We start from the raw sequence: 20799 nt of genomic DNA on the forward strand, positions 1-20799 counted from the left end.
GTTGATCGGTCACAATCGTTCATTTTCTAACAATAATTATTGGAAGTGTGTTCCTAGCTTTAGCCTAAAATTGGTTTGACAGGTGCTCTTTATTCTTCATGTGAAGTACAGGGGTATGTAATAGTGTTATGTATCTTTTTACAGTGTATCCTTTTATAATGTATCTTTTTACATCTGTTTGGAGGCTTTAGAAGCTCTACACAGTGCTGAAAAAAAACCAAATTTTTCCTCCCATTGACTTTAATGGTGTTCGACTTTGACATTCAACCACCCGAATTTTTTTGCTATATTCGAGCGAATAGCTGCCTAATCGAATAGTGAGCTATTCGACCAACACTAGTGGACACTTCTAAAATGCCCTTGTTCTAGCCATTATTATTAACTTCATAAGTACAGGTTTTATGAACTGCCAAGCCCCAGGTTAATAATCACCACAAACTATGAAGTTCACAGAGACCAAACTAGGCATGTCTGGGACTTATGCTTCACCAGAACAGGCTAAATATGGTTTCTAGGCTTTCCTGATGCCTAGGAGACTAGTTCTTGGTCTCAAAATGTTCACCATAACGATCCAGCTACAAATCAGCCAACTAATACTTTATACAGAATCGTATAATAGAAATATAAAGATTATTATTAAATGGGTTTCAGATGACCGCTCAGAGTTCAATCAGAGGCCACTCTACTAGCCTTATCTGAGTTTTATTACACCTTGAGACACAAAACTCCAACTTTTACAATGGGTGTTGTAAACTAGAGGCTTTTTTATCTGATAAGGGGAAATGTATGAATCTGTTTTAAAACAAAGACATTTTAAATTATTATTATTATTAATAAACAGGATTTATATAGCGCCAACATATTATGCAGCGCTGTACAATAAATAGGGATTGCAAATGACAGACTAATACAGACAGTGATACAGGAGGAGAGGACCCTGCCCCGAAGAGCTTACAATCTAGTAGAAGACAATTTTATATTTAAAGGGGAGATCAGGAATAAATGTTATCCCTAATAGCACACAGGGTATGTCCAGTCCTAATCACCTTCAGTTTGTAAGCCCTGTGTAATACATAAAACAGACATAGCATTATTTACTATACCATTGGTCATTTCAAAATTATTTTTAGAAAATCAAGAACGAGAGTTCTTCCTAAAAATGTATCTCCCCTGAGAGGAATATAAGAAGACATTCCATTGGCAAGTACTGAAACACTGACTGAAATCCACGTAATATTCTGCTAAAAGAAATAGCCAGTGAGATGCCAAAAGTCATCAGTGTCGGAACAAGAGAATCTTTACCTGCTGCGTTGGGGTGGGGATTCAGCCACAAAGAAGAGTCCTGATCATGTCTCTCCTTGAAAAAAGAAGATTTGCCTCCACACACATTATAGTTAAGCCCTTTTAGAAAATTTGGTGTTTACTAAAATTTGGGATATGTAGACCTTGGTATCAGAGGCTAGCCAAAATATTGTTATATTTAAAACAGAGAATATGCAAATCTATTTTCTGTTTTGTGTTCATTAATCACCTGTGCCAATGTCTATAGAAATGATTTCCTTTTTAAACAGATTATCACTCCCCACCTTTCATCTTTAAACTTCACATATCTTGCTTCCTCCTCCTCAGCTTTGATGTCACTCTGAGTCTTTCTGGAGTCCCCGGGGTCAATATATTGTTTGTTATTTAGTTATTATTACTCGCCTTGAGACATTTCCTTCTCTTTAATGCCCACATGTCCTTTCCTTCCCCTTAACTTTGTCCTCTCTCTGAGTGTCTGGTGTCCATGAATAAAGAGGAAAGTGAAGCCCCCTGTACTGAGATGTATGAGAGATGCAGAGAATGTGTGTGGGGGGGGAGACTGATCACATCTCTTGGTTGGTGAAACATGAGGAAGAGAGCCAGAGTCTAATAGAGACTGATGGCTCCTGCTTCCTTCACTGGTCTAATACTGTCCCCCATTACTGTCTACTGACAGAGGAGGGGGAAGAAGAAGAGATCGTTGTTGTGACTGAACAAGGAGAATCAGAGATTTTTCTCTGGATTTAGTGTTAATTACTTTTCTGTGCTGATCTCTGGAGGGATTTCCACCTCCCTACACTGATCATCTACCATCACATATGGCTTTTCTGCTTCCTCCTTCACCTCAACTTTATTGCTAAAATTTGCACCCTGAATACAGAAAACATATCAGTGCCCCCTGAATTAATGTTAGCAGACAAACTAAATTAACACTCTATACAGCTTATATCAAATAAGGTCAATGTTTTTTTTTTTTTGTTTTTTTTTAATAAAACCCCCTATCCCACCTATCTGATCTTCCTGAATGTTCTCCTGATCTTCCTGTGGGGATACCTGGAATACAGATAATGAGGACATTTCTCTGGGGTATTTCTGGATCCATCTGTAGGAAACACACACCCTGACTGAATACATTGTGTATGATACTTTAGGAAGACAAGATAAATAATTTTCAGATGTCTGATTACATAATATATATATATGCATTTGAAAAATAATACACAGAAACTTGTGTTGCATAAAATAATTCCTGAATATTTTAGTTTACACAATATGATGTAAAAATTGCATAATATACAGATGCTAACCAGATAAAAATAAGAAAGACATCAATAACAGAGAAACTTTCAGAATAAATGATTTGTTTTATTTGTTTTAAAAGAGAACAATTCTAGCATTCATTGATACTTTTCAGTATTGCATATATATTTTTAAAGGACATTTCACCGGCAGGGGCAAATTAAAACCTGTATTTCAGTTTGACTTGCTATATATATGCCCTAAAATTGTATTGCTGAACATGTCCCAAAATTGTAGCTATTTCCCAGGAATTTATAAAATCCTTTGTTGAGGGTTTTAAATGTAGAGCAGTTACCAGCAATAGCAAAAGCGGAAATTTATGGAGAACCTCGAGATTTTACTATTTTCTGGGTTAATTATTGTTTTGGGGAATAAACCGTGACATACATAAACTCTAGAATTAGATTAGCTTTAATATTTTCTTTGAACTGTCGCATTGCTTTTTTAGGCTGCTAATCCTTTCAAGTAAGTTTGGTTTCCTAGAAGATATTTTTGAGTGACATTATTTTAAGCCAGGGAATTCTAAAGTAGAAGGATATATTGTCTCTATGCCTTTATATTAGAGTATGGGTGTATCTAGATGGATTCTCAATACTCTTCTCTCCTTTACAAGAAATGAAAGTCTCCTCTTACCCGGTGATGTGAGGGTCTGGTGGTCCACCATCATAACGCCCTTCCACACACAACCACTATATCAATAAATCAGTATAGTACAAATAATATTAAACATATATTTCTAGCCAGAAAATTGGGCAGACAATTTTTAAACTGTAACTCTATGTTGCAATCCTGAATCTCATTCTTTTCTCGTGGACAGGTGAATGCAGCTCACCCCCTAATGTCCTGCACTCCAGAGGAGGATTTGCTGAGGTGACAAGATCCCCAACAATCCATAGAGAGTGCTGCGATCCCCTTCTCTCTTGCTCCAATCTTAATAAGAAGACAATATTACCTCCTTCTCACTGGCAGACAATTATGCTAGGGTTTATTAATAAAGCTCACCTTCCTGTTATACTAACGCAATACTTTGACAGACAGAATCTATAAAATAAAAATAAAATGTCCCCAATGCAGTAGTTCAGCCGCCATTTTGTTGTAGCCAATCGAAGCGTTGTCTGTGATAAGAATTCTGCAATTTTGAACCTCTTAAAGAACGATGATTGGCTGCCTGGAGGAGCCGGAAGTAAGCAGGGCAACCTTGTTCTTGTAGCTCAGGATACAGTAGTAGAAGTAGTGCGTCGGCCATTTTGTTGTGGTCCACCAGGAAGTTGTAGATTTGAGAATAAAGGGGGCGAGTGTCAGATTGCCCTGCTCTAGCTATTGTGGTTTTATCTCTATTTTTCAATCTATGTGTGGCTGAGCTGAGGAGACAAAACAGGTATGAAGAGCCAATGTGTATTTTTGATCCCTGGTATTCATCTGACTGTGGGGGTGCAGCTTTGGCTGGGATGTTATAAATGCTACCTAGCATAGGGAGATTGTTTATGGTGGGCAGCTGCCATGGGGATCAACATAGGTGTGATCAGGAAGCCCCGAAACATCAAGTATATATAAGTAAGTACATAAGTAGTCTTTGAAGGTTTGGATTTAGGCCAGGTCACTATCTGTATTTTGTTTGCAGGTTATAATTATTAAACAGGATTTCTATAGTGCCAACATATTACGCAGTACATTAAATAGGGGTTGAAAATGACAGAGGAATACAGTGACACAGGAGGAGAGGACCCTGCCCCGAAGAGCTTACAATCAAGGAGGTGGGGAAGTAACACACAATAGGAGGGGAGATATGAAGATGGGTCGGCAAGTTTGAAAGAATGAGTTTTGAGTGCTCTTTTAAATAAGCAGAAATCAGGTGCAAGCCGAATAGAATGAGGAAGACCATTCCAGAAATTTGGGGCAGCTCTAGAAAAGTCTTGTAGAGGAGTATTTTTTACGAGGTCAGAAAGGTGGGTTAAGAATTGTGGAGGGATTTGATAGCAAAGCACTGGAGCTTGAGTTTATCAAACTCTCTAGGACTTTTCCAACTATGGATGTTAAACTAACTGGTCTGTAGTTACCTGGTAATGACTTTGCTCCCTTTTTGAAGATAGGAACCACATTGGCCTTATGCCAATTCATCGGTACTTTGCCAGCGACTAAAGAGTCTCTAAAAATTAGAAATAATAGCTTTGAAATAACCAATCTCAGCTCTTTGAGGACACGTGGAGCAAATATGCAGACTCGGACACCAGAGTTTCATGATCAATCATCCCAGTCATGGGTTGGCGACTCAGAATATTCAAGCCTAATGCCAGTTATTTTCTTTTTAAATCATGAGCTGTCTCCTACAGTAATTACCTTATGACATTGGGTGTCCTCAGTCTTCTGGGTTGAAGGCATTTTGTGAGTGTAACATCATGGACCAAAAATATTCTGAGGTAATTAATTTACAGTGACAGCTCTTCTTTGCAGCTGGTACAGCCTCTGCTACATATTGGAACATTGTCAGTGAGATTTGTTTTCATTTAACTGCAAGAGCATTAGCCAAATTGTGTCCCAACTTTTCAGTAACTATCCAAAAACAGGCAGGTGGTTACTGAAAAGTGCTGGGTGATGCGCTCTGGTAAAATGGGCTGGGGACAATACTTTAACCCCCCTATTGTTTCAATTCTTTTTCATGGATTTTCATATTTGTTTCCCACATATTGTAATTTCACAGCTGTGTTGTAATGATACTCCTAGGTTTGATCTGTTGAAGCAGATACTTCTTGTTTGGTATAATTTATACTTGTTCTAGGTTCTTTCCTGTTGGTTTGTTTTAGGCTGGTTTACATGGACAGTTTTAAAAATGCATGTAACGTGCATGCGTTCCTACTGCATTCATATGCATTTTTATGCTCTTTTACTAGCATTTTAACGCTTGCCGCGTTTTCCTGTGTTTTTACGTCTCAAGCATTTATAAACACGGGAAAATGCCCCTATTGAAATCAATAGACATGTTTTCCCGCGTTAACTTTGCCTTTTTAATTTTTAAAACGTTGAAAGGAGCATTATAGATAACAATGAAAAACGTGCCTCAAGGAAACGCCTGGTGTAGATTAGCCCATTGGAATGCATGGTAATTTCAAACATGGGCTTTTAAAGCCCCAGGTTAAACGCTGAAAAAAACATTTGTATAGACTAAGCCTTAGAGGATTTAATGGAAGAGGAATCACTGACACTTGTGCAAGAAAGATCTTGTTTTATGTAATTGTTGACTTTGCTTGCAACGTATGAAAGACTTTAAATGACCAAGCAGGTACAACAGTTGTATTTATTGCATTTATGTTGTCTTTGTATCATACCCAGAGTCCAGAGCTCCGGTCATGACAGACCCACAGACTATGGATGAAGCAAAGATAATGACTGAAAAGATCCTAATCTTCACCCTAGAGATCATCAACCTGCTGACTGGAGAGGTGAGGATGATTTTGATTGACATGGTCACATGACATCTTTATCTCGATTATTAATAAAAAAAACACAGACCTGTGTGTAATATGTTGCATGTTTAGAAGTGTGTATGTTTCCTTTAGGATTACGTAGTAGTCAAGAAGACCTCTGTTGACCCCATGACAACCAGGCATATACTTTCTCCTCAAGCGCTGAGAACTGACAATAACAACAAGAAGAAGATTCTAGATGTCACATGGAAGATAACTGAACTTCTGACCAGAGAGGTGAGCAGTGCCGGGAGTTATGGAACATTATTTAGTAAAAGATGTGTGTGGATCTTGACTATATAATTGTGTGTCAGGATGTTACCGTATGCTTTTCATCAGAGGAGGAGGTGGAAGAGTTAGGGCACCAGGATCTGTGCAAGGAAGTCAGGATGGAAAACCAGCTGCCCCTTACATCACCAGGTAAGAGGAGACCTCCATTTCTTGTAAAGGAGAGAAGAGTATTGAGGATCCACCTAGATACACATAATCTGATATAAAGACATAGAAATAATGTATTCAGTCAGTGTCTGTGTTTCCTACAGATGGATCCAGAAATACCCCAAAGAGATGTCCCTGTCCTCTGTATTCCCGGGATTCCACACAGGAGAATCAGAACATCCCTCAGGAGGATCAGGTGTGTGGGACTGAGACTTTCCTGTTATAAACTACACACAGTGCTCCTAGATAAAAGAGGGTAATATTTTGGTTACTTTTCTGTTTTATTCAGGGAGAAAATATGGTTACAATTAAAGTCGAAGTTAAAGAGGAAGCAGAAGCACAGTATGTAAGGGATGATGATCCATGTAAGGAGGAGGACAACCCTCCTGAGATCATCACAGGTGCGTCAAAAACCAGAAAAGAGTACCAGTTTTCCTCCACACACATTCTCTGGGGTCCTTTATACATCTTAGTACTTGAATATTCACTCTCATCCTAATTTACAGACCCAGAAGATACCAGAACCGATCAAAGAAATTTTAAAGATGAGGGAGAAATAAGACAAATCAAGATCGAAGGTGATGACATTCCTCTAGAGATTGGTATAGGTGAGAAATATTCACTAAATCCAGTCCCAGATTCTTTCTGTTCAGTCACTACAACAATCTCTTCTACTTCAAACTTTCTAGGCATCCAAACTTTTGGAGATTGCTGTTCTGTACCACCACCTTAATGGTTTGATGTCAGCTGCCTCTGAGCTCTCACTCATGTGACACTATGTAGTTTTCCAGTTCTCCCTCTTTTCCCGGCAAATGCAAGGTTGATTAAGAGAGGGGTGGAGGAGCAGGCCTAGCAAAGAGTAGAAAAAGGAAAAGGCTATGCAATGAAAGGAAGAGTAAAGGTTTTTATACTAGGGCAGATATTGCAAGTGAACAACAAATGATTTGTGAGAGGGTGAAACACTGCAGATAAGCATTTAAAGCGTACCTAAACTCAGAATTTTAACTTTACATAAAAGGGTAGACAACCCTTTTATGTAAGGTAAAAATTCTGTTGTTTTTTTAAAAAAAAGGGTCCAGCACCGCCCCCTTATTTCTTGATCGCCGAGGCGTAAATGCATACCTTATTCACGCATCCCAGGAGGCTCTTGGCTGCTCTTTCACCAAAAAGGGAAAGAAATGTGAGCAATAAGAAAGAAAACTTGCCGATCTCACTGTGCATGCGTAAGATCGGCAAGTTTTTTCCCCATCTAAGTCACCCGATCTTGCACCTGTGTCAGGTGACGTAGGAAGAAGAACTCAGAAGAACAGAGAGAAGATGGCGGCGCCTAGCACACCAGCCTGAAGACAGAAACCAGGACGACGGGGCACCTCCTGAAAGAAACCCTCGGATAGATCGACTGCTCTGCGGGATTGAAGGTAAGTGTATTTTTTTTTTTTTTCTTTGGGTAATTTTTGGGTTTACTCTTTAGGTGTGTGCTTTACCTGCAAAGTTGGTGATGGACTCTTTAAAACAAGTTTTACTTCACAGAAATAGAAGTACCACATACATTGTTAATTTGAGCAGTTAGTAGTCCTAACTGCATCTGACTGTCCATTTTGTGCTATCTGATTAGGCCCGACCTAATATTTTTGTTTGTAATATTCCTTGCAGATGGAAAACCCAAGAGGAATAAAATAAAATCAGGTCAAATTTTCTCTTCAGATGGTAAAATAGAGGATGATGACTTCACTCCTGATTCTTCAGACGAAAACCCCATTATCATAAAGGTCGACCTAGTGGATACCAGCACAGAATATGATCGTCCAATTATAACAGCCAGTCAGGAGGCTCATGCCGGGTGTGAAAATTCCCCATGTGCTGAATGCTTATCCCAGAGAACAGGACCTAACTTACGCCAAACTTCTGTTGCAAGAGAGAGACCATATTCATGTTCGAAATGTGGGAAATCTTTTTCTTGTAAGTCCTACCTAATCATGCATGAAAAAATTCACACAGGGGTCAAGTCATATTCATGTCCTGACTGTGGGAAGTGTTTTTCTTGGAGGAGGACCCTTACTATACATAAACGAGTTCACACAGGAGAGCGGCCATATTCCTGCACTATTTGCGGGAGGTGTTTTAGACAAAAGTCTGTTCTCGACCTCCATGAACTTACTCACAGGCCAGACAAGCCGTTTTCTTGCTCTGAATGTGGCAAGCGTTTTATCCAAAGAGGACAGCTTATTGCTCACATGAGATCTCACACGGGAGAGAAGCCATACTCGTGTGCTGAGTGCACTAAATGCTTTTTTTCAAAATCGGGCCTTTTGAGGCACCAGAAGAGTCACACCGGGGAGAGGCCATTCTCATGTCCAGAATGCGGAAAGTCTTTCTCTCATAGAGCTAATCTGGTTCAGCACCAGAGAGGCCACACAGGCGTTAAACCACATCTGTGCTCTGAGTGTGGGAGAGGCTTTAAAAGAAGATCACACCTGAAGGAGCATCAAAGAGTCCATACAGGCGATCGACCCTACTCGTGCTCTGAGTGCGGAAGAGATTTTGCCAATCGCTCAGCTCTAATTAGGCATGAGAGACTCCACACCGGTCATCGCCCGTATTCCTGCTCTGAGTGTGAAAAGGGCTTTACTAACAAGTCTGACCTGGTTAAGCACGAAAGAGTCCATTCTGGCGACCGCCCGTTTTCTTGCTCGGAGTGCGGCAGAGGTTTTGCCAGTAAATCTGCCATGGTTAGACATGTAAAGGCCCATGCCGGCGAACTCCCATATTCTTGCCCTCAGTGTGAGAAACAATTTTCCCATAAATTTGCTCTTATGTCTCATCTTAACTCCCACAAAGGACAAGAAGTTCCAGTTTCAAAAGGAGGCAGTTCTTACTAAGTGCCTGGCCTGTTATTGCGCAAGCTAGAAGATCCATATTTCTGTTTTAACTGTGCCTGAAGTGCCAAGTAGATGGCTTTTCTGTTCGCACATAGATGGTTGTTGGCGGCAAAAATATACCTTTAGTACTGCCCACGTAGGTGTATGGATGCAACATAAACAATTAGTGCAAACGTAGATGATAGAATATTGATTAATATGTAATTATATGCACAATAAAGATTTTATCTCTCAACTGGTACGAAAAAGGGGTGTGCAAAGTGAATGAAATATGTGCTTCATTCATCGCCCAAGAAGCCAATGGACTCCAAGCTAACCAAGCTGTCGAGAGCTCTCAAAAGTGGTGTAGACAATACCTGTGCATAGGACTTGTTATATCGAGTAGGCAAACCATTAAGGCCTGGACTCTTGCCCAATTTTAGTTCAGTAAAAGGTGAATAAAGGGATTTGGCCTCTTTGACTGTAATGTTGGCATTCCAGTGTTCACAAAGTATTGCTGAATGGATTTGAGTTTCAAAATGAGAGGAGCCCCCTGGGAAAATCTTTTTAAAACTGGGCTGCAATTTTCCATAGGGTACCCCTTATCCTCAAATATTTCATAAACATATGAAAATTAGTTCCTTTGTCAATGGCGGGTTTCTCCTGACAATTAGTTTTCCAAATTAAATATAAGCTTATCATATTTGCAATTAAATTGCCCCCTGTGTAAAGAAAAAAATACTTTTTGTAAATATAATTAATTTGTATTATAAATCTATTTTTCGGTATGTTTGGAAGCATTCCTTAATTAATTAATTGAAGGCATCAATTACATAGTTACATATTAGATTTTATCCAAAGAGGACAGCTTATTGCTCACATGAGATCTCACACGGGAGAGAAGCCATACTCGTGTGCTGAGTGCACTAAATGCTTTTTTTCAAAATCGGGCCTTTTGAGGCACTGTTATTTTTACTTTAAAACCAGTTATACTCTGTACTTCTAGAAAAACATCCAGCTTTTTCTTTAAGCAATCTATAGTAGTTGCTGAAACTACTTCCTGAGGCAGCCTATTCCACATTTTCACAGACCTTACAGTGAAGAATCTCTGGAGCCTAAACTTCTTTTCCTCCAGGCGCAAGGAGTGCCCTCTTGTTCTTTGTAAGGATCTCAATGTGAATATTTGGAAAGGGAGTTCTCTATATGGACCATTTAAAAATTTATACAGGGTGATCATACCCCCCCTTAAACGTCTCTTCTCAACGGAGAATAGATTTAGTTCACCTCATAGCTGAGCTCCTCCATTCCTTTTATTAGTTTAGTTGCCCTTCTCATTACTCTCTGAATTCCACACTGTCCTTTTTGTGAACTAGTGCCCAAAACCACTGCATAATCCAGATGCTATACCTCTTTTATTACAAGAAAGTACTTTACTAGCTTTAGATATTTCTGTTTGGCATTACATGCTGTTATTAAGTCTATGATCTACCAGAACCTCCAGATCCTTTTCCATTTCTAACTCCCCCAAATGTATTCCCCCTAGACATGCATTCCCCCTAGACATGCATTCCCCCCTGAAGCATGCATGTTATTAGCTCCCAAGTGCATGATTTTACATTTAAATGTCATTTGCCACTTGGCTGCCAAATCAAACAGTACATCCAGGTCTGCTTGTAGATTATAGACATCCTGTATGGACTTAATTCCATAACATACATAGTTTTGTGCCATCTGCAAACCCAGAAATAGTACTTTTAATCCCAAAATCTATATAATTTATAAAGATGTTAAACAGTAAATGTGCCAACACTGAACCCTGGGGTACACTACTAATAACCTTAGACCATTCAGAGTATGAATCATTATTCACTACTCTCTGGATGTGGCCCTTAAGCCAGTTCTCTATTCATTTACAGATTTACTTTTCCAGACCTATTGACCCTAACTTGCATATTAACCGTCTGTGGGGTACGGTGTCAATTGCTTTAGCAAAGTCTAAGTACACTATATCAACTGCTATTCCACTGTCTACCGGTTTACTTACTTCCTCATAAAAAGAGAGTAAATTTGTTTGACAACTTCAGTCTTTCTTGAAGCCGTGTTTATATTGCCATCACCTATATTATTATTTTCTAGCAGAAACTCCCGAGTGGTTCTTTATCAAACTCTAGGACCTTTCCAACTATAGACGTTAAACTAACCAGTCTGTGGGTACCTGGTAATGACTTTGCTCCCTTTTTGAAGATAGGAACCACATTGACCTTTACGCCAATCCGTTGGTACCATGCCAGTGATTAAAGAGTCTCTAAAAATTAGAAATAATGGCTTTGATGACATGTGGATGTAATCCATCAGGTCCTGGTGCTTTGTCAACCTTAATATTCCTAATTTTTTTAATCATATCTATTTTGAGCCATTGAAAATCGTTTAAGGCAATGACATTGCTATTATGAATTCGGACTTGAGCGCTTCCATTTTCCTTTGTGTACACAGAGCTAAAAAAATGTGTTTAGTAAATCCACCTTTTCTTTATTCCCAGTTACCAACCCAGAGACATTCTTTAAGGGGCCTTCATGCTTAGAGCTGATCTTTTTGCTAATAGTATATTTAAAACATTTGGGGGGCGGGGTTTGCCTTACTTTGGCCTGCAATCTGTCTTTCATTTTGAAGTTTTGCACATTTTATCTTTTTTGGAATGCCCTTTTCTTGCTCTTTATGGCTCAGCTGTGAGCCACATAGGTTTTAATTTTAACTTCTTAAACTTATTACCCATTTAAATATATTTTTTTAGTGTGTTTGTGTAGAACATACTTGAAACATTCCCATTTCTGTTCTGTGTTCTTTAAAGACAATATTGTCTCTCGGTCCACCCTTAATAATTGAAAATTTGCTCTCTTAAATCTAAATGTTTTTATCTGTCCTGTTTTTGCTTCCCGTTTAAAGCTTACATTAAATGCAATCATATTATGGTCACTGCTACCCAGATTCTCTTTTATATGCACATTGGTTATAGGCTCTGCATTTTTAGAAAGAACTAAGTTCAGCAAAATATCATTTCTAGTTGGGGCTTTCTATAAACTGTATCATAAAATTGTCTTGTATTAAATTCATAAATGTCCTCCCTTTTGCTGTTCCTGTAGTGCAATTACTCCAGTCAATGTGTAGGTAGTTGAAATCTCCCATGATTAAAACCTTTCCAGTTTATGCTTCTTTTTCTATTTGTGCTAATACTTGATTCCGTGTCATCCTTAGCACTGGGGGGGCTATAGCAGACTACAAAAATTAATTGTGTGATATTCAGCTCCACCCATAATGCCTCAAACTCATTGCTTGCTCCATCAACAATTTTTTTTTTCACATTCACTTTCAGATCACTTCTCACATAAAGACAGGCACCACCACCCTTTCGTTAGACTCTGTCTTTATAAAAGGGAGTATAACCAGGAATGTTGACAGCTCAGTCATGTGAAGAACAAAGCAGGGATTCAGCAACACCAATTAAGTTATAATGCTCTTCATTCATTAAGGCTTCCAACTCCCCTATTTTGTTTGCCAGACATCTAGCATTGGTGAACAGGCTCTTTAAACTATTACAATGCTCCTTACGTTAAAAAAAAAACCTTTCAGTATCAACTGCTAGGGGTCTGTTTATAAAGCAGTAAATCTGACAATCGCCAAAACATTCTTTGGTGTAGAATCAATCTGTTTTTGAAAACCATTAACCTGCAAGATCCTTCACCAGACTATCAAAGAACGTCCCAGTCTCTGCTTTACAAATAGACCCTTAAAGTTTCTGGCTGACATATTTCGACTTGCTAACTCCCCTTCCTTCCTGGTAGCTAACGTAAACCCTCAATTTTGGTGCTGAACCCTTCCTTGCTGATACCTTACCTGAACCCCCTCAGCCTAGTGTCCAACCATAAGCAGAAGCTAGCCTACCCAAACCTAACACAGAACTGCCTAAGGTAGCACAGTATTGGTAGAACACTGGTCATGCCCTGAATATCAAAATGTTAGGGAAGGGGAGGCGACGCATTTATTGTTCCTGTGATGTAATTTCCCTGACAGTCAATCTTCATGTAGCTCTGCTTTCCCTGTTTCCTGATCCTGTGTACTAGGCCTCATTACAGTATGGACTAGCAGACACATCAGGACCCAACAAGAGGCTGAGGTATTTGTACATTTCCAATGATTTTTGTGCTCCTAGATGTTAATACATTAAAGTGCTTACATCTGGTAGGCCTGAACCCTCTAATCATAACAATCTACAGCCATCGGAATAACGAAGTGTAAGGAATAGAAGGTTTTAGTAGCCAAGGCCTAGCCATCACCTAGGTGACCCCCTCTCTCCAATACCTCAGTCGTCTGCTTTTGTTGTTGGCCGTTTTTGGTAAATAGTAAATTAGGTTGCTGGTGAGTGTTTTACAGATAAATTGGGTAATTAGAAAAGCTCCTTTTTTTTTTTTTTTTTTGTCTCAATCAACCAAAATGTTTGTCTTTGTACTTTCTACCCTTGGGATCTAACTTTCAATGTGATGAAGGAATGCTCTTGTCATTGTCTCATGCAAAGTGATAGGCAGCCCAATAAGGTTGAATTGGACGCCTAATGCAGCACAACAGTCCAAAAGTCTATGTTCGGGGCCACATAACACATATAGTACATTGCCGGAGCTGCAGCAGGATCAATTAAAAATGAATGGCACCATGTGTTACAACATGTGCTTTGTTCATTTCCTTGGAGCAGAGGGAACGTGCACATTTTCACTTACCTGCCTTGAACACGCACATTATCGTATACTTTCCCTGTGCACATATATCTGAATGGATCCTAATGGCCAACTAATAACAAGCAAAGGCACTGAGGATTCATACCTCCACCTCATATAACATGGCCTGACATATTGTGCTGCTATTTTTTCTAAACAGCATTTTTTGGATTTTCCCTCAATATCAATCCTATCAACCAGGACAAACATAGACCGATCACGTGACTCGCTGGGCCGTCTCCACCCCTTCCTGTTTTCCCTATGTGTTATAATGGGGTCCAAACAGATCCCACAATGTCCATCTCCTTCTTTATGAATGTTAATGAGTTAAACAGCTGCATATTAGAGTTCAGGAGCGAGTTTGGCAGACCTTCGCCCTCTGCTGGCCGACAGCCGCATAGCAAAATCTCATATCTCTTAATAGCAGGCGAACATTTTCTTGTAGCACTAGGGAAAGGAAATGACAGCTGCCATTTTGTTGTGGGTCACCAGGAATGTGTAGAATTGATAAAAGGGCGCAGGTGCTAGGTTGCTCTTCTCTGTGTATGGTGTATTTACTCCCATAGTGCAGACTGTTTTCAGACTGGAACAGGTAGGTTTATTCAATGTATGTATCACTGATATTAAATTTTCTGTAATCCGGTTCATATGGGGGCAGGCAGCATAAATATATTAGGATCAATAGTACCAAAATTCACTCAAATTTTGTGTTTCAGTAATCATTGGGTTATGTCCCCCTTTACCAATATTTGTATACAAAAATTTGGCATCACACTCCCAGGGAACCATTCAATAAATGGGAGATTGTTAACAGTATGCAATGTCTAAATGTAATCAGTTCAATGTGTAAAGCCTCAACTAGGACTGCTATCAGAAGTGGGGAGACAAGGTGTAACCAGGGTCCCCCTAGTGGTTGCTAGGGGTTCCTTGAGCAATGAGCAATTTGGCCCCCAGTAATAGTAAATATAGAAGGGGTACCCTAGGACCTGAAAGTTGTTTTAGGTGTTCCCCCATGTGAAGTGGTTAAGAAAGGCTGTTCTAAGTATTGGATTTGCTTCCTCAGGGTCTTCTGTTAAGGTGGCCAAACTCTTGGTTAATAAAGCCTGGTTCAGAGTTGGGGTTTCAACTTATGTCATGAGTAATGACTTGCATTGAAAACAATGCCTAGTCAAATTCTTCTGCTCCAGTCTAAAAACATTGGTGAGGTACCACTAGCAGGGTAAGACATTTTATGAACTTGAATGGGGTGTTCCGATGTTGCTAGTCACTTAGGTCTTCAATACAACCTATTCTGCTACCAGTGTTTGTTGAGGAGATTACATAGAGCTAAGCCTAATTACAAATATGTGTTTAGTGTAATAAAGAGGAATGGATCCTTCTGTTTGTATATTAAAACTTTTGATCTGGTCAGTCTACTGGTCACTTACTCTTGAACATCTTCCATTAATACGTGTAGGTGTTGACCAAATTATGAAAGACTTATGTTGACCAGTTGTGTGCATGTGCTGTTTTTTGTACAGCATTTCAACATTGAAACCAGATTGGAAGGAAGGCTCTTCCATGAGACCTCAAGTTTATCTCTCCATTCATGGCTGATCCACAGGATATGGATGAGAAGGTCCAGAAGATGACCAAGAGAATCTTAAACCTCACCCTGGAGATCATATACCTGCTAACTGGAGAGGTGAGGAGGATTCATGGAGGGTTACACCGCATCATTTTTTTTTCAGCATTCTATACTTCCCAGATCAGATGTGTCCTCTGATCCCCATTAACAAAGAGAGTTTTCACAATCGATAAGTTCTGATCACCTATGAGGTAGGTCATGCAGATTATATACCTGCTGAGGTCATGGAGAGTTACCCGACATCGCTACTTTTGCTAGACCTGACTTTATAGGCAAGGGTTTTCTTTTTTGTAGATTGCTTATATTATTAATATGGATTACAGGTTCCCTACTGTTTCTGGTAATATGGATATTTACTTTTATACCCAGGAGTATGTAGTTGTTAAGAAGACATCTGCTGAACATGTGACACCTAACCCTATAATGGAGCCTTCAAGTCCTTCCTTGAAACCTGAGCAACTCGATGTCAAGAAAATTCTGGATGTAACATATGAGATTATTGAGCTTCTGACAGGAGAAGTGAGCAGTTATGGGAATTATAAGATAATATTTGGTAGTAACCATATGTCTGTATAGTGTATAGTGATTATATCATTGTGCACGCCGGATACCTATAAAGTCAGAAATTCACTGTCTTTTGCTTCATGTAGGATTGGGACTATTTAGGACAGAAAGATATGTGCAAGGATATCATGATGGAGAACCAACCATCACTAACATTGCCGGGTAAGAGGAGACTTTCATTACTTGTAAAGAAGAGAAGACTATTGAGGATCCACCTAGATACACACATCCTCTGATATAAAGACAAAGAAACAATGTATTCAGTCAGTGTATTCACAACTTAGATCTTATGCTGTTTCGGCCAAGGTCCTCTGCTCCATGTGTGTCATTTCTTGTAAGTGTCTGTTATTTGCAACTCCTAATGCACTGTGTAATATATTTGGGCCTGTATAAATAGGTTTATTATTATTTTATTTCACTCAGTGTGTGTTTCTTACAGATAGATCCATTAACAGAAATACCCTAGAAAGATGCCCTTATCCTCTATATTCCCAGGATTCTGCAGAGGAACATCAGGAGGACCAGGTAGGTGGAATCATTGTATTCATCTATGCAATTTAAACTCCACCCAGCCTTATAAAAAGGTAGTGTTATTTTGGTTATAATCTTGGTTATTATACTAATGCAGAGTGAAGATCTGATTGCTATTAAAGTTGAAGTTAAAGAGGAATCAGATGAGTCATATATGAAGGGAGATGACTCCTGTAAGGAGGAGGAAATCCTTGCAGAGGTCAGCACAGGTGAGTAGTAAACAATAAATGCAGTCCTAGATTCTCCTTAGTCAGTACAGCAATCTCTTTTTCCCCCCTTTTCTGTCAGCAGACAGTAATGGGGGAACAGTATGTGCCCGGTGAGGGAGTCCAGAGCCATCAGTCTGTATTACACTCTGGTTCTGCTCCTCACATCATGTCAATGTGCTTGCATGGCCTACTACTGAATTTGTAATGATGTCAGTGTATACAGCTATTATGTGCAGCTGAAGTAGGGTCTGGGGGGCAGACATGTAACACACTGTCAAGTTAGTTGGATGCTGGTGATTCTTTGCAAAGTTTGACTATTCAAGAGAGCAAAGTCTGGTCACAAGACAGGTAAGCGTTAATTCTTCTCTTTGCAGAACTTAAGTCTTTTGATCTAGCGATAGGTTCACTCTCAATATTTACAGAAAACAGATAGTATAAGGGTCTTCAGCTTGCTTTCCATGTGCCTTTGATCTGCTTGTTCCTCTGTTGAGGTGTTTTTGGATTCCCGTTAACTTTTTTTGTGGAGAAAATCAGTTCTGATACAGACAAATACCCATGGTTGATGAGATTTTTTTCTTATGTTCTTACTCCTTTGTTTCCATCAGATGGCCCACCAAATATGGAGCACTCTGGGAAAAGTCCTATTAACTCTTCATATGGTGAAATAGAAGATGATGACATCATATCTTGTTCTTCAAAAGAAATCCCCATTGCTCTTAATCTTGATCCCATACTTCCCAGGTCAGGCATGTCCTCTGATCCTTCTACACAAGACTCACTTCCAACCACCCATCAGATAGATCATGCAACATGTGACTCGTTTCCTTGTGCCGATTGTCTCACTGGCAGACCAGAACTTATCACACACCAAGGGTCTCGCACAAGGAAGAAACCGTTTTCATGTCTAAAGTGCGGAAAGTGTTTTCCCTGGAAATCACATCTCATGGCACATGAAAAAATTCACACAGGGGAGAAGTCATATTCCTGTTCTGAATGTGGAAAGTGTTTTTCCTGGAGGAGAAACCTCACCATTCATAAACGAATTCACACAGGAGAGCGGCCCTATGTATGTTCTGCTTGTGGAAAAAGATTTAGACAAAAGTCAGTTCTTGACATCCATGAACGGACTCACAGGCCAGAAAAGCCATTTTCCTGTTCTGAGTGCGGGAAGTGTTTTACACAGAAAGGACAACTTGTTTCACATCTGAAGACTCACACAGGGGAGAAGCCATTTTCATGTTCAGAATGTGGTAAATGCTTTGGCTCAAAGTCAGATCTTATAAGACATCAAAGAAGTCACACGGGGGAGAAGCCATTTTCATGTCCAGAATGTGGAAAGTGTTTCTCTTACAGAGCCAATCTTGTTCAGCACCAGAGGGGCCACACAGGCCTTAAACCTTTTTCGTGTCTAGAATGTGGTAGAGGCTTCAAACGAAAGTCCCATCTGAATGAGCACCAAAAGATTCACATTGGTGATCGCTCATTTTCATGTTCAGATTGCAGAAGAGAGTTTACCAGTAAAGCAGCTTTAGCTAGACATGAGAGACTCCACACTGGTGACTGTCCATATTTCTGTTCACAATGCGATAGAGGTTTTAACAATAAATCAGATTTGGTTATACATGAGAGAGTCCACTCTGGTGATCGCCCCTATTCATGCTCATCATGTGGGAGAAGCTTTACTAGTAAATCGGCTCTGGGTAGACATGAGCGAGCTCACACTGGTGATCACCCGTATTCCTGTACCGAGTGCGGTGAACAATTTTCACATAAATCCTCCCTTATGTCTCATCTCAGTTCCCATGAAAGACAAGAGATTCTCGTGTCAGGAACCAGCAGCTGAGTAACTTATATATACTGCACACATAAGTGAGCAGCCTCGCATATACTTATTGGAACTTTAAAATTGAAAGTGTCACCTATCCACCAACCTCTTTCTGCTAACACTCTGTCTTGCATGCATCTGGTCCCCTCTTGTTGACTTCTAACTAGTACTTGCCCTACTAGCCGCCAGTCCTGTCTTTTGCCTTCTGGTTTGCTAGGGTCCGGTCCTGCCTTCCTTGTCTTGCTGTTTCTCATTGCTATCTTGCTGTACTCTGTTGGCTCCCATGACTGTCTTGTTTTGTCCTTATGGCTCCCAATGCAGTATTGCCCTGCTTTGTAGGCTTCCATTGCGGTCTTTCCCCACCTTTCTTGCTCTCATTGCCAACTTGCTCTGTCCTGCTGTCTTCCATAACTGTATTTCTCTGTCCTATTGACTCCCATTGCTGTCTTGCTTTATCCTGCTTGCTTTTACTGCAGTTTTACACTGTCTTGCTGGCTTCCAGTCCTTTCTTCTTTGGCTCTTGCTGTCTTGCTCTGTCATTCTCCAGCATTGCTATTGTTTCCTTTGTTCTTTTACAGGCTTTTCATGCCCTGCCCTGTTGGATTCTTCTCTTTGCTTGCTCCATCTTGCTAGTTTTCTTTCTTTTTGTTTTGCTTTGCAAATTTTGAACCTGGACCTGGCCTGACTTGCCCATGCTCAAACCTTTCTTTCTTGTTACTGTGTGTTTAGGTGAAAGTGATGTAATTAAGGTTTATCATTATTTCACTTCCCCACTGTTAATTTTCCTTTCATTTTCACAATAAAATAATTCTCATATTGGAGTCCCAATTTTACCAGTTACTATTTTGGTTAAAACTTATTTCCACATAGGAATTTGACATGCTTTGGCCAAAATTACTGTGTGAGCTAACTAATCATCCTGATGCATTGATCCAGCGCTGTATATTATAATTTGGCGCAACATTCACCAAGTTCAGTATTTTGTGTGCCCAGCTATGGACGATGGGGGGATTGTGAATGTTTTTTTATACTATGGTAGGGCAAGAAATGTATAAATTCAGACATGTTCAATCAATACCAACGCCTAGTCAAATATATCCTGCCTCCTATTCGTCACCATTTTTCAGCCCAGCATCTCCTGATCCTTACTCTTCTACAAGCAAAGAAGGCTTGCCAGTTCTAAAAATAGCTGTTTCTGTCCAATAATTATGATTTCTAACCATGCTACCGTCACCCACTTCAACATCCACTTTTCTACTATAGGAAAACCCCAGGCTGCAGCCACCATTCCGCCATGAGGGAGCTCAGTCTGCTCTGCAGCAACATATTTTTTTCCAATAACACAACACTTCATATCTCTACTGCCTACTATGCAGCCATTCTTTAACTCCAGTGGCTGATGAGGCTTCAGAACTTTGGTATTCTTTGATTTGGGGCTCCAGAATTTTACACTTTCCAACCAGGTATTACTTTACCCCTTTGGTGATATGGCTGCCAATCTTTGTTCTTATAAATGTTTATAGCCAGTCCCCATCATACAAGACAGGAATGACGCGGATGGAACTGCAGTGCCTTGCAAGGAACACAGACTGAAGGCTCTAGCACTTTAACAGAGCAAAAATGACAGGCTCAAGCTGCTGCTGAGGCAAATATGTTACTTCTTCTGTCCTGCACATCTGTAACACAACTTACACAGAGTGTAAATTTTTTGCTCCTACAGTGGTTATTAGTCTTTTGTTTGCTCTGGTCTGCTTACACTAAAGTTATTTCTGTGTTCCCTAATTGATAATTATGATATTTGCAGTAGTCACTTGCCCACTATTATTTAAAGCACTATTGTAATTTTATCTGAGCAATAAATTATTAAACCGTTCATTCTGTATTCGTCTCTTCTGCGTATGCAGGGGATAATTTCCAGT

General features: G+C 39.7%; 1 protein-coding gene across 1 annotated transcript; it reads left to right on the forward strand.

The window, feature by feature from the left end:
• The first annotated feature begins 3863 nt into the window (after window positions 1-3863).
• Window positions 3864-20753, forward strand: LOC140338876 (uncharacterized). The gene is made up of 15 exons (XM_072423196.1): window positions 3864-3979; window positions 5929-6038; window positions 6156-6299; window positions 6377-6482; window positions 6605-6696; window positions 6790-6901; window positions 7007-7108; window positions 8154-9368; window positions 14691-14716; window positions 15728-15808; window positions 16046-16270; window positions 16402-16477; window positions 16755-16840; window positions 16944-17055; window positions 17661-20753. Exons 2-15 carry the CDS (start codon window positions 5946-5948, stop codon window positions 18896-18898), a joined length of 3708 nt encoding a protein of 1235 aa, XP_072279297.1. The 5' UTR covers window positions 3864-3979; window positions 5929-5945; the 3' UTR covers window positions 18899-20753.
• The last annotated feature ends 46 nt before the right edge of the window (window positions 20754-20799 follow it).

The sequence above is a fragment of the Pyxicephalus adspersus genome, chromosome 10 (genome assembly GCF_032062135.1).
Source record: "Pyxicephalus adspersus chromosome 10, UCB_Pads_2.0, whole genome shotgun sequence".
NCBI classification, from domain to species: domain Eukaryota; kingdom Metazoa; phylum Chordata; class Amphibia; order Anura; family Pyxicephalidae; genus Pyxicephalus; species Pyxicephalus adspersus.